This window comes from Cnephaeus nilssonii (assembly GCF_951640355.1).
Source record: "Cnephaeus nilssonii genome assembly, chromosome: 12".
Classification (NCBI taxonomy): Eukaryota; Metazoa; Chordata; class Mammalia; order Chiroptera; family Vespertilionidae; genus Cnephaeus; species Cnephaeus nilssonii.
The window spans coordinates 5,506,749-5,521,125 of record NC_137083.1 but is presented as its reverse complement, the minus strand read 5'-3'; the positions used below and the strand labels follow the sequence as shown (position 1 = coordinate 5,521,125).

General features: G+C 42.2%; 1 protein-coding gene across 3 annotated transcripts in view; it reads left to right on the top strand.

The window, feature by feature from the left end:
• Positions 1 to 12,713, top strand: part of ANLN (anillin, actin binding protein) — a 38,912-nt gene extending 26,199 nt beyond the window's left edge. For all 3 annotated transcript variants that reach the window (XM_079786558.1, XM_079786559.1, XM_079786557.1), the window contains 4 exons: positions 4,348 to 4,434; positions 7,436 to 7,543; positions 10,288 to 10,460; positions 11,493 to 12,713. In XM_079786558.1, coding sequence (XP_079642684.1) covers positions 4,348 to 4,434; positions 7,436 to 7,543; positions 10,288 to 10,460; positions 11,493 to 11,616 — 492 coding nt within the window. In that variant the 3' untranslated portion in view covers positions 11,617 to 12,713. The remainder of the gene's footprint in view (positions 1 to 4,347; positions 4,435 to 7,435; positions 7,544 to 10,287; positions 10,461 to 11,492) is intronic.
• Positions 12,714 to 14,377: the final 1,664 nt, after the last annotated feature.

The window sequence follows — 14,377 nt, the reverse complement described above, 5'->3', positions numbered from 1 at the left end:
GTCTCTAATACTCTAAAGTCTCTTTCACATACAACACAATTTTGATGTCAGATTTGTCTCAAATGTACTTTTTGTAAGTGCCAGGGGAAAGCAAATATTTGTTCCAATTGTTTGTAGTTTATATAAAAGAATATTTAAAATAGTTATGTTTAGGTGTTCTTTAAATTGGGAAAAGTGGAAGACCTTTTATACTCATATAATTATTCTATTTAATTAATTTTGAGAGAGTAAACAAATGTCCCATATCTTAGCAGATACTATCGGTACAAGGGAGTGTTGGCCTATTTTACTGGTGCCTTGACCAGTAATACAACAGTTATCTCTGAGATCCCTTCAGAATAGAATTACCTTTGAGGTTAATCCAGACTGTTTGCTCTAGAGATTTAGGGCACCACTAACAGGAGATTACCTTCTTAGTTGAGGTTACAGATATCGGATGTGAAGTCTGGCACCCTGGAATTCAAATTGTGAATCTTAATGAGTCACAGACTCTCAAGGACTTTCTTTCCTTTGAATAACCAATCCAAAATAGTCATAGGTTTTTTGTTGTTTTAAAAAAATACTCACAGGTTTTATTACATGTTTTGGATAAAGGGAGATGGACATCCCACAGCTCATGTTCTGACTTAAAGAAACCTCATAGATAGTTCTGCTGTCCAGGAAGCAGAGATGTCAGTTTAAACGGCTTTAGGGCAACCAGTTAGAATTTTGTAGAATTTTGAGGTCACAGGAAGAGTGGTTAGGGTTCCGGTGTGCACAGAGGTGTTCTGGTGTATGCCTTTGGCCTGGTGTAATAATTAATGGTGTCCCCTTCTTTCTCAGAAATATCCCAGTGTATAAAAATTACACAGTCGCCCTGGTTATAGGTTACATTTTACAGCTCTTAACAGTATTCTTAAAATACCCTTTTGTTCAACAGAAAACAGAATAGACTCGGACATTTTCATATCTCTCCAAACTCAACAGGGGGTAGTAACATCGACTCTTTAGTGAATATTCTCAATTCACTCTTTCAGAGCAAGCTTCTAACCAAGAACATTGTCCACTTCCACAGTTGTACAGTAAGAGGGACCCTTTTCCTTTTATCTCTCTGAGATTCTTTTTACCAGCAGCATTCTGCAAAACAATGGAATTCTCTTTCTTAGCATTGAGAGGCTAAGGAACTTAAAACTGACTGTATGGAAAAGAAAAAGGAAAGGGAATTTATAACAAATGAGATAGGAGATGTTTTGATTCTACATTATGGTTCCCTTTTAAATCCAGAAACTTCCAGGTTTGTCTAATGGAATTAATCCATTTAAATCTATACTTTTTGGCCAAGAGAAGATTAAATTGTTGGAAACTAACCTTACAATTAAAACTAAAATTTAGACTGTGCCCTAACTTGGTTTGGCTCAGTGATTAGAGTGTCAGCCCAAGGACTGAAGGGTCCTGGGTTCGATTCTGATCAAGGGCATGTACCTCGGTTGCAGGCTCGAACCCTTGTTTCTCTCACATTGATGTTTCTCTGTCTCTTCCCTTCCCTTCCACTCTCTTTTAAAAAAAAAAATTATTTAGACTGAACTAAGATTATTCCAACTAGGAGATCATTCTTTTTCACTGGACAGCAGGAATGACAGGCATTAACATCATTCTTTCTTGACCAGAAGTCAGTATCAATAAATATATGTATATTAGCCATTTTACTCTAATGACTCAACCTCTCCAATTGAATTTCTCATGTTTGTTATAATCTTTAAATTCTAAATCTTTTAAAATTCTTACATAGACTTAAGCAGCTTTTATAATTTAAGATACTTTTGACAGGAAGTGTCTTCACTAACTAGTAATATGTTGATAAGAATGATACATTTATACATATTTATGTGAATGTTTATTTAAAAAAATTTTTAGTAAATTTATTGGGGTAACATTGGTTAATAACATAGATTTCAGGTATACAACTTTATATTATGACATCTGTATACTCTATTGTGTGAATGTTTTCCATGCTACATAAACAGCAGGATTTTATTTGAAAAAAAATATCAATCCCCCCACATTCCAACTAGTAAGAACAACATAGTCTCAATTTAGGCACTTAATTCTTGTTTTGTCAATTTATGTTTCCTGTATTTTATTTTATTATTTTAAAAATATATTTTATTGATTTTTTTACAGACAGGAAGGGAGAGGGATAGTTAGAAACATCGATGAGAGAGAAACATTGATCAGCTGCCTCCTGCACACCCCCTACTGGGGATGTGCCCGCAACCAAGGTACATGTCCTTGACCGGAATCGAACCTGGGACCCTTCAGTCCGCAGGCCGACGCTCTATCCACTGAGCCAAACCGGTTAGGGCTGTTTCCTGTAATTTTCAAGCTACATATTAGGTCCATGAACATTTAAGATTATTATATCATCTTGATGAATTATTCACTTTATCTCTGTTAATCTTTATCTTAAAATCTACTAGTATTTTATCTGCTATTAATAGCTACAACAACTTTCTCATGATTAGTGCTCGTATGTTCTATCTTTTTCCATCCTTTATTCTCAATACGTCTGTGACCATATATGTCAAATTTGTGTATAAATGTATTTTATGGTCATATTTTGTTATTTGGTGTGACAATCTTTTGTCTTTTCATTGGTGTGTTTAGTCCATTTATATTTAATGCAGTACCAATATGGATGGGCTTAGTCTACCATAAGACCAGGCAAACTTTTAGCCTACAGGTTAAATCTGGCTCATGGCTTGTTTTGTTTTTTAAACTGCCCCTGCAACACCTAGTCTACTTTCTGCTTCTGAGCTTGGCTACTTCAGGTATATACGTGGTATATACTTCCAGGTATATACGTGGAACCAGGAAGTATCTGTCCTTCTGTGACTGGCTTATTTCACTTAATATAATATACTCAAAGCTCATCCATATTATAGCATCTGACAGAATTTCCTTTTTTATGGCTAAATAATTCCATTGTATCTATATACCATATTTAGTTTTTATTTTTTTCAGTAAGGAACTCTGGGTATATATTTGCCCAAACAGTGTTCTTTTAGCAAACATTTGTTTAATGCCTGGGTATGATTTGGCAGTAGGGTATGGGAACAGCCAATAAAAAGATACAATAGTCACCCTCAAGAATCTGCTATGTACAGGTGTGAGCTGTGGGTTAGGGCACATAAGAAAAGAAGCACAGGGGAGTTTCAAAGCCTAAAAGACACACTTTAGAGTAATTTTTATACTCAGAAATGGGGCGGAAGGAGAAGACTGTACCACATTTCCAGTATCTGTTCATCTGTTGATGGGCATTTAGGTTGTTTTCACCTCTAGGGTATTATGAAGATGCTATAATGAACCTGGGAGTGCAAATATCCCTTTCAGGACCCGATTCAATTCTTTTGGATAAATTCCCAGAAGTGGGATTATTCGATTATATGGTATTTCTATCTTTAATTTTTTGAGGAATCTGCATCCTGAAAAGTTTTGAATTTTGATGAAGCCTAATTTCTCTGATTTTTTCTGTTGTTACTCCTGCATTTGGTATCATATCTGAGAATGTTGCCAAATTCATGATCGTTTAATATTTACCTTTATGTTTTTTTCTAAGACTTTTAAGGTTTTATTAGTAGCTCTCATATGTAGATCATTGATTCATTTTGAGTTAATTTTTTATATATGATATGAGGTATATCCAACTTCATTCTTTTGCATGTGGCTATCCAATTTCCCAACCCCATTTGTGAAAAGATTGCTCTTTCTTTATTGAATGGTTTTGGTACCCTATTGAAAATCAATTGGCTATAAGAAGTATGGGTTTATTTCTGAACTTGCAGTTCTATTCTTGTCTATATGTCTATTCTTATGCCAGCTTTGAATTAAGTTTTGCAATTGGGAAGTATGGTTCTTCCAGCTTTGTTTTTCTTTTTTAAGATTGTTTTGCTTGTTTGGGACCTCTTGCAATTTCATATGAATTTGAGGATCAACTTTTTAAATGTGTAGTTCACTGTTACTTACTTTTGAGTAATATTTTGTTGTATTACTATACCAGTTGGTTTATCCAGTCTCCTATTGAGTGCATTGATGGAGAATGGATAAGCACTTGTATTCTCCTGTGTTTTCTTGATCATGTTAACTGGGACTAAGGGTTTTGTTTTTACCAGTTCTAATTTGAATGTGTTTATTCTTCAAAAGCATTTGCTGCTGAGGAACCAGTGGCTTTTTGGCCACTTAGTTTATATTCCCGCTTTAGAAAGTAGTGTGCTTTCACGGCACAATGCTCTCTGTTCATGATTAAACTCTTATCAAGAAAAATGCCAGTTTGAAAGTGTTTTGCAAATAATTTACTGTCTTTCTTCACAGGTGCCCTTTTTATCTCCTTTGGAAGGTCATATTTATTTAAAAATAAAATGTCAAGTGAATTCAAGTGTTGAAGAAAAAGGTTTTCTAGTAAGTAATCTACATGTATTTTCTTTTTTTCTGTTTTGTGAAGGTTAGACTTGATTTCTCGTAGGCAAGAAAGCCTGTGTGATTCAGTGGTAAATTGGTTCAGCAAAGATTTTTTGCATATCCATTACATGCCAATGACTGTGCTGGTGTGGGAATGTACTAGGCCACAAAAGTAATCCCTCTGCTCAGGAGATTTTAGCTTAGCTGGGAGAAGAACAAGTGGACAGGTAAGTACGATAGATAGATACAATGCTATCATGGGCGAAAGCACAGAGTGCATGCATGTTAATAAACTGGTTATAAGGGAGTGGACGTGAGGAATGGGAGTGCAAACAACTCTTTGAAACAGAGTTTGGCTGCAGGTGGGTAAGTAGAATGTGGTACTTGACAGGATCTTTAGGATAAAAGAAGGATTTCCTTGACATTTTATTAGGCTCAACTTGAGTCTTCAAATACAAACAGGTAGCTTTTAATAGGGTTGGAGATTGAGGCAGTTCAGGAAGAATTGCTGATAAGGCAGTTCAAGAAGAATTGGGATAAATAAGATGAGAGTGAGACGAAATCAGACCCAAACCACAGTACATGGTCGCAGGATTGATTTTGTACAGAATTATATTTTTTTCCTGTTATCAGAGGAGAGACGTATGTGTAAAGAATATGTGGACAATGGTGTGTGTGGTGCAAGAAGTAGGGAAAGTTCCTCTGTGAAGCAAGAACCTGAATGAGACAAAGCATTCGCAGTGGCTGTAAAAAGTGCAAAAAGAAGCCGGGTTGCCTGGCAAGCACTCCTGGCCAAGCCCACAGTAAACCCGGCTTCCCTGCTAGCTTTTCTCTGGTGCAAATCCAGCAGGTGGCACTAGTAGTCTTGGAAAAGCCTGTCTATAAATCCTTGGGTTGAAGGCAGTGTTTACTTACTGACCTTTTAATGTAAATATTTCCATATTGTATTAGAGACACCGCTTTCCAGTCTCCTACTGACAGTGACTGACGGACTCTGGCAGCTAGTTCATTTACATATAATGTCTGAGCTCTTAACTAGTTATATTCTTCAGGCTTATCCTCACCGAAAGGGCTCAGGACTCTCCCAAATGACTTCTGTCCCCTGTCTAATCAATGCATTTTAATTATCTCTGCCCTCTATAAAGAGTAGAGGTGGGCCTAGCAGGTGTGGCTCAGTGGTTGAGCATTGACCTGTGAATCAGGAAGTCACAGTACATGTCTGGGTCGGGGCATGCCCAGGTTGTGGGCTTGATCCCCAGTGTGGGGCGTGCAAGAGGCAGTAAATCAATGATTCTCATCTTTGATGTTTTATCTCTCTTTCCCTCTCCCTTCCTCTCTGAAATCAATAAAAATAGATTTTAAAAAATAGAGGTGGTAGTTGAAATTTAAGGTGTTCAGTTTCCCTTCCTGACAGCTGGAAGGAGGAAATGACCAGCTAAAGAGGCTTGCTGAGTGGTTCTGTGGTGCTCCTCCAGCTCCGTCTAGACTGATGAGCAGCAAGGGAAGGACACTCTGGACGCCTAGCAGGTCCCTGTCTGTGGTCTGCGATGTGATGGTGTTGTCACTGGCCTTCCTTGACCCTTGGTTTTCTCAGCTATAAAAAGCAAAAGCTGTCCCCTTGTCATTCCTCTCTGATTAGAGCATAATGACAACCGTGTTACTTCTCTCCATCAAATTCCCCTTGTCTGCTACCTTTCTGATGTGAAAGGTGGACAGAAACACAGAAGGGCGCTGGGGAGTCATTCGTGCTAACTTTGTCCATGAGGCTGAAATAAGATTCTTATTCCCTCGGGTGGCTAGGTGCAGGTGTTGCCTAGAGAAACCAGGCTTTGGGGAGGAGAGAGGGTAAACTGGGAAAAAGAAAAAAAAAGGTGGGGTGAGAGAGCATATGGTTGGAGTCAGCTAATGAATTTGAGCTAATTAATTAAGCTAATAAATTTGAGGTTTTATTCTATCATGGAGACATTCCTTCACACAGAGTAATTTCCCTCCAGGGCCAGAGATTGCACTGCTAACTCAAGCCACCTTTTGGTAAAATTACACACATTAGTGGATGGAGAAGACTCTCTCTCCCACTACTGTTTGGTGTGGGGCTTCGTTGAACCATTTCAAGGTGGAAAATCCTCAGTGCATTTTGAAATCACAAAGATACCTTTGGATTTTCTATATTAGGGGCAGCCTAGTATGCCCACTGTTTGTTTCCATAAAGTTTCACTAGAACTCAGGCTCATCAGTCTCCATGTTGTCTGGGTGCTTTGCACTGCAGCAGCGGCCGGATGAATGGTCATGAAGGAGCCACACAATCCAAATCTCTACCCTCTGCCCTTCACAGAGAAAGCCTGCCCACCCTGACTAGGGCACTGGGGCATTTTTACCTTGCTTTGTTTCTTAATATAATAGTGTCTAAATGAATTCTCTGAAATTAACAGTAAGGACTTACATAAATTAGGGCTCCATTACGACTAAGAAACAGTGGGGGTGGGGAAAGCAGCTCCTACTTACACTGTTTAGGAAAAAGCACTTCCATGGAAAAGCCCCACGTGTTACTAGTTACCTGTTTGACTCTTTTCCAGTCCTGTTTTGTTGTTCCAAATACAAATTAAATGCCAGTCTTCTGCATTACCTCTACGTAAGAAGCTATCATTCGTCTTTTTCAATATATAAGGCATGACATTCTCTAATCACTTTACTTTCCAACGCTTGAAGTATTTTTCTCTTATTTAGGGAGCATTTTTAAAAGTCTGATATTAGGTAGAGGTACTTACTTGAGGTTAATACATGGAGGTTATTAAGTGCTGAATGCCAGTAGATGGTGCTGAAAATCTGGCACATGTCTGGGTGTGAGCAGCCAATGATTCTCACCACTGAGGATGAGACATGATGGAAGTCACGCAGGAGATTGCGAAGCAGGACATATTCCAATATAGTGACATTTAGCCAATGGGATTAACATTTAACTGATCCCCAAGTGATTAAGCCAGGATCTCACTCACTTTTCCAGACCATATTTGAAGATGTGAGTGGGTTTGGTGCCTGGCATCGAAGATGGTGCATTCTGTCTGGAAACTGTATCTCTTACTGGACGTACCCCGATGACGAGAAACGGAAGGTAAGGCTGAGGGTGCAGGTAGGTAGGAAGGCCCTGACCTCTCTACACGTGCTGTTTCACTAAGTGCTCCCTCAGGCCTCCACCCACCCGCTCCCCTGGGAGTCTGTTCACTAGGCCAGTGGTCGGCAAACTCATTAGTCAATGGAGCCAAATATCAACAGTACAACGATTGAAATTTCTTTGGAGAGCCAAATTTTTTAAACTTAACCTTTTGCACTCGGATGTCGAGTGTGACTCGACACGGTTAGCATCGGTAGCAGCTCTTTTTATACTCTTTGAATGTATCAATAATTTGAAATATAAAAAAATCCAAATAAATAAGTTTGTATGAAAAGAAACTCCAGTTTTTTATTCTACTGCCGCGCTTTGTAAAATCTGGGGTATTTAAAAAATTAAATCCCGAGTAGAATAAAGGAATCGAGAAAAAAGCAAGCGAGTGCAAAGGGTTAAACTTCTTCTAACGCCACTTCTTCAAAATAGACTTGCCCAGGCCATGGTATATTGTGGAAGAGCCACACTCAAGGGGCCAAAGAGCCGCTTGCCGCTCTGTTGACTAATGAGTTTCCTGACCACTGCCTTAGGGGAAAACACTTAAAAAACTTTTAAATAATGTACTAATGTCTTTAACCTGAAGTCAAAACTTCTGGGTAAGTGTAATGCCTACATAGTTAGTGGTGGGCAAACTCATTAGTCAACAGAGCAGCAAACCGCGCTCGCGAGTCGCAGTTTGCCGACCACTGCACTAGGCCATCGAAAATGTGCTTGTCACAAAGTGTGTGTGTGTGTGTGTGTGTGTGTGTGTGTGTGCAGAAATTTTATATTTTATTCATTCTCTGTGATTTGACCACTCTTAAAATACTGTGAGGCATACACTGAGTGGCCAGATTATTATGACCTCTGAATGCATAATATTCTGGCCACTCTGTGTGTGTGTGTGTGTGTGTGTGTGTGTGTGTGTACGTGTACTAGAGGCCCAGTGCACAAATTTGTGCATGGGTGGGATCCCTCTGGGTGACCTGCAGGGATCGGGCTGAAGCCTGCAGTCCAACATCCCCCCAAGGGGGTATCTCTGCGTTCAGAGATCATAATAATCTGGCCACTCAGTGTATATTTGTCTTTCTTCCTAGAATGTTTTATAATGTTTTTAATTGACATTTTTAGTAAAAAATATATTAAATTTACTTTAGTATCATTGTAGCCAAGTGAATTCTATATAAAACTCATTGTGAACTATTTAGGACAGTCAAAGGCATATAGAATAATGTCCATCATCCTCCGTGTTCAGTCCAGCTGAAGCCCCCGTGTGACTCTCCCCTACAGAAGCGACCCTATGCTGAAATGGTGTTCCTGCTTATTTAATTTTTATTACACTAGAGGCCCGGTGCATGAAATTTGTGCATGGGGGGGGGGTGTCCCTCAGGCCAGCCTGCACCCTCTCCAATCTGTGATCCTTCGAAGGATCAGGCCTAAAGGGGCAGTCGGACATCCCTCTCACAATCCAGGACTGCTGGCTCCCAACTGCTCGCCTGCCTGCCTTCCTGATTGCTTCTAACCGCTTCTGCCTGCCAGCCTGATCACCCCCTAATCACTCCCCTGCCAGCCTGATTGATGCCTAACTGCTCCCCAGCCAGTGTGTTTGCCCCTAACTGCCCTCCCCTGCAGGCCTGGTCCCCCCCCCCCCCCCCAACTGCTCTACCCTGCAGGCCTGGTTCCCACCCAACTGCCCTTCCCTGCAGGCCCGGTCACCCCAAACTTCCCTCCTCTGCTGGCCTGGTCACCCCTAACTGCCCTCCCCTGTAGGCTTGATTGCCCCCAACTGCCCTCCCTTACAAGCCTGGTCCCTCCCAACTGCCCTCCCCTGCTGGCCATCTTGTGTCCACATGGGGGCAGGATATTTGACCACATGGGGGCAGCCATCTTGTTTGTTGGAGTGATGGTCAATCTGCATATTACACTTTTATTAGATAGGATAGAGGCCTGGTGCAATGGTGGGGGCCAGCTGATTTGCCCTGAAGGGTATCCCGGATCAGGGTGGGGGTTCCCTTTGGGTGTGGGGCAGCCTGGGTGAAGGGCCTGTGGTGGTTTGCAGGCCGGCCACGCCCCCTGGCGACTTAAGCACATCTTAGTTGGGTTTATTTGCATATTTGCTCCCGATTGGCTGGTGGGCATGGTGGAGTTAGGGTCAATTTGCATATTACTCTTTTATTAGGTAGGATGTGTACATATTCCTAAGCAATATGTTATTGCAGCTGCATATTCTGAACACACGTACGTAGTGGTCTGCAACCTGATTTTTTGACTCAGGGTGGTTTGTGGAATAGTCTGGGCTGATGTGTGCAGCTCTGGTCTGTGGCGCTCCACCGTCTGGCCTTCTCTTTTGGAGATCCATGACAATATTTACAGATGAGATGCACGTCTAGGCTTCTGTTTACAGAGAGGGAGGGAGGGATGGCTGTGGACAGAGGGGGCTGAGTGTGTTTCTAATTGTTAAAGCATGTTGATAGTGCATGGGGCTTCATTAGATTGCTTTGTTTTTAATTTTGTAACTCTAAAGTTTTCCATACAGAGTTTAGTTTTTTAAGTTGGCTAAGAGCTCTAGTTGACATCTTTTATTATTAAGAAACAATAATATACAGGATAAAATGGCTTTTTAAATTTATACAAACTTAAATACTGCTTAATGCTGACTTAAATAGTCTTGTTTACTTTCTGCTAATACTCTTTAAAAATTTTTATTTTTAAAGAATCCCATAGGAAGGATAAATCTGGCCAATTGTACCAGTCGTCAGATAGAACCAGCCAACAGAGAATTTTGCGCAAGACGCAACACTTTTGAATTAATTACTGTCCGACCACAAAGAGAAGATGACCGAGAGACGCTTGTCAGCCAGTGCAGGGACACACTCTGTGTCACCAAGTAAGTATCAGGCTGCCGATAGTTCTGCCAACACAGTAACTAACTGCCCATATGCTCTTACCAGTGTAAGAAATACCAGGGTCATCCTTGTCTTTAGGGGGATACAGGCTTAATAAGAACACAAAACACACACAGTAAGTGAACAATCTAATAACTAAATTAGTATAGTGAAGAAAAGCTTACCATCGTATATAATAAAAGCCTAATATGCTAAGTGTCTGACAATTCGACCAGTTGCTGTAACACACACTGACCACCAGAGGGCAGATGCTCTGACCAGTAGGTTAGCTTGCTGCTGGGGTCCCATGTGGCTCCCATGACTGTACTTGCTTTGTTTTTCTCATTATAACATAACGACATGTGTGCACTGGGTGTGGGGGAGCCCTCAGCCCGGCCTGCGCCTTCTCGCAGTCTGGGACCCCTCAGGAGGTGTCCGCCTGCTGGCTTAGGCCTGCTCCCCGCAGGGAACGGGCCTAAGCCAGCCGTCGGACATCCCCCAAGGGGTCCTTAACGCTATTGTGCAGGCGGGAAAGGCTCCCGCCACTGTCCCTGCACTCGCCAGCCGTGAGCCCGGCTTTTGGCTGAGCTGCACTCCCCCTGGTGGTCAGTGCTCATCATAGCAACCGGTCGTTCCGCTGTTTGGTCAGTTTACATATTAGCCTTTTATTATATAGGATTGTGATTTGAGTGGACCCTTTGTTATCATGTATTTGAGACTGGAGGGCTCTCATTTCTAGGTGGCTTCTCAAAACCATTTGGATCATACATTTTGTTAAAATATAAACATTTTATCGTTCTGCATTCTCCTTTGTCTCAACTATTTCTGCACAGGGCCTTTTATCTAAATTAATTGTTTCTCATTTTAAAAATTGTACTTGAAGCATCTTCCTATGGGCTCTCAATTAGCATCCATTTACGGAGAGTACAGAGGAACTCGTTTTACTGGCTTGTTGAGGCTTTCCCCCAAGTAAGGGTGCGGGGCGGCTGGAAGGGGCAGAGGAGCTCTGAGCAGCTGCTGGTTCGCTCCCACAGGCACTGGCTGTCCGCAGACACCAAGGAAGAGCGGGACCTCTGGATGCAGAAGCTCAATCAAGTCCTTGTGGACATTCGCCTCTGGCAGCCTGACGCCTGCTATAAGCCTCTGGGGAAGCCCTGAGCGGGCAGTTCCCATGCCGCTCAGCGGTGGCCTTGAGCCACGTCGTACGTGTATCTTAAGAGCGGCCGATATGCTGAGTGCATTTTATGCTTTAAAAACGAAAGGGGATGTGCCAATATTCACTACATATTATGCAGTATTTATGTCTTTTGTATGTAAAACTTCAACTGATTTGTCATTCATAAATGCCTGGAGGAAAATTCATGATAATTGATATTGCTAAATCTTAACCTAAAAGCCTCATTTTCTAGAAACCTGATTATTCAGTTATTCACGATGAAATGTTTGTTTGTTTTCAAGTAAGAAATTGTACGTTGTCTTCTTGGAGCTGTGGGTCTCAGCGCAGAGGGGTCTTCGGGAGTTAGTCACTCTTTAGCCTCATGCGTCTTCCTGTAGGTTGTGGGCCTTTAGTGGGTGTGTTGTTACTGTCGCACTGAAAACATTTCTAAGGGACTTCACGGAAATGCTTTCAGTAATGGAGGCAAGGGCTTTTCAGAGAGCAAATGGACATTCGTTTAAAGCTGAGGCTTCTTCGAACAGGAGATGCGGACTTAGGGATATTGTGTGAGATTTGGGGTGAGACGTTTTATTTGGAAGACTTAATAATCACATGGTTTACATTTGCTGTTACTGAAGATGCTGCATGGTACACATTTTCATAAAATGTAGGCTTTCCAAAGCAATTATTTCTGCTATATAGCTAACAGACTCCTCAAATATACTTGGCATGTTAGTTTCTTTCTGTTCCTGTAACAAGAACAAATGTACATTGAAGAATTTTTATATAAGAAAGTAACCTTCACAAGCTGCTGTGGACTAATACTTGGCTTGCCAAAGCTCTTGACTTTTTTACTTTCCATGTCATATATGACAGTGTCTAGAAATCCATTATGAAATCTGTTGAAAAACTATTCAGTAATGTATTTCTTTAAAAGCCTAACACTTTATTTTTGTGTTATAAAATATTGTAAAGCATGGTCTCAAACTTTTACGTACACTTTGAGTTTCTTCTCTAAATTGTTAAAAGTTATTGATGGTCTCATTTATAAACACTAAATTCTGTCACCTCCTGTCATTTTATCTTTTATTCATTTGAATGTGTACTTGTGTGTATTATAAAATGTGTTTTATGATCTCTTACCTAAATAAATACTTCAAATGGCTTAACGAATCTGTTTTTTAAGAAATCCTATTTAAACGTGTGGTGTGGCTTTTCCGCACCCCAGGCTATGGGGCTTCGTGAGGGCATTTTATTGACCGTGTCCTTGCATCTTTTCACCTGTGTCCCAAGGCTGGACTCACTGTGTGTTGTGAGCTTAGGGTTGCTGTTGAATGAGTGGGTGGGTCAGAGGTGAGTAGGTTTCCTGTTGGGTGAATAGGGTTGCTGTTGAATGAGTGGGTGCCATTTTCATATGATACTTGATGTAAATTGGAAGAACAGAGGATTAATGGCCTTCTGGTCCTCGCCATAAAGGTCTGGGACCCGGATGTAGGTTTGAGCCCAGGATGGAGGTGGGGGTCCAGGGAGGGCAGTTCGGGCCAAGGAGGAAGGTCTGGGTCCCGGAGGGCAGTCTGGTACCTCACGTGGACATGAGGGGTATGGAATGGAGGTCTGGGTTACAGATGGAGATCTAGTCCCCTGATACAAGACGAGATTCTGTGTTTGAGGCCGGGGCCCCGGGATAATCTTCTCAGCCCCGCCTTGAACATCTGAGGCCCCAGATGTAGGAAACAGCCCAGATATAGGTCTGGGTGGTAGGAAAGAGGTGTGGTCAATAGGGCGCACTATGGGCCAGAAAGGAGATTTGGGTCAAGGGAAGGAACTGGGGATGATGAAATGGTGGACTGGACTAGCCTAGAGATTTAGACTCCAATAATGGAATAGGCACTGTGTTCTAGTCTGGGCCCCCAGATGGAATAGGCACTGTGTTCTAGACTGAGCCCCCAGAATGGCCTTCTGGTCCTCGCCATGAAGGTCTGGGACCCGGATGGAGGTCTGAGCCCCGGATGGAGGTCTGGGTCCTGGGAGGTTAGTTCGGTCCAGGGAGGAAGGTCTGGGTACCGGAGCGCGGTCTGGTACCTCACTTGGACATCTGGGTTATGGAATGGTGGTCTGGGATCCAGATGGAGAACTACTCCCCTGATACAAGACTGGATTCTGTGTTTGAGGGCTGCACCCCTGGATAATTTTCTCAGCCCCATCATGAAGGTCTGGGACCCGGATGTAGTTCTGAGCCCTGGATGGTGGTCTGGAACCTCACCTGGACATCTGGGTTATAGAATGGTGGTCTAGGTTACGGATGGAGAACTATTTCCCTGATCTAAGACTGGATTCTGTGTTTGAGGCCCGTTCCAAGGGTGGGCCTTCTCGGCCGAACCATGAAGGTCTGCGACCCGGATATAGGTCTGAGCCCAGGATGTAGGTCTGGGTGCTGAGAGAGAGGTGTTGTCACTAGGAGGTGCTATGGGCCCATGAGGTAGATTTGGATCAAGGGAAGGACCTGGGGATGATGAAATGGTAGTCCGGAGTAACCTGGATATTTAGACTCCAATAAAGGAATAGGCACTGGGTTCTAGTCTGGACCCCCAGAAAGGCCTTCTGGCCCTCGCCATAAAGGTATGGGAACCGGATGTAGGTCTGAGCCGGATTGAGGTTGGGATCCTGGGAGGGCAGTCTGGGCCAGGGAGGAAGGTCTGGACCCCTGGGGGGGCAGTCTGATACCTCACTTGGACACCTGGGTTATGGAATGGTCTGGGTTAC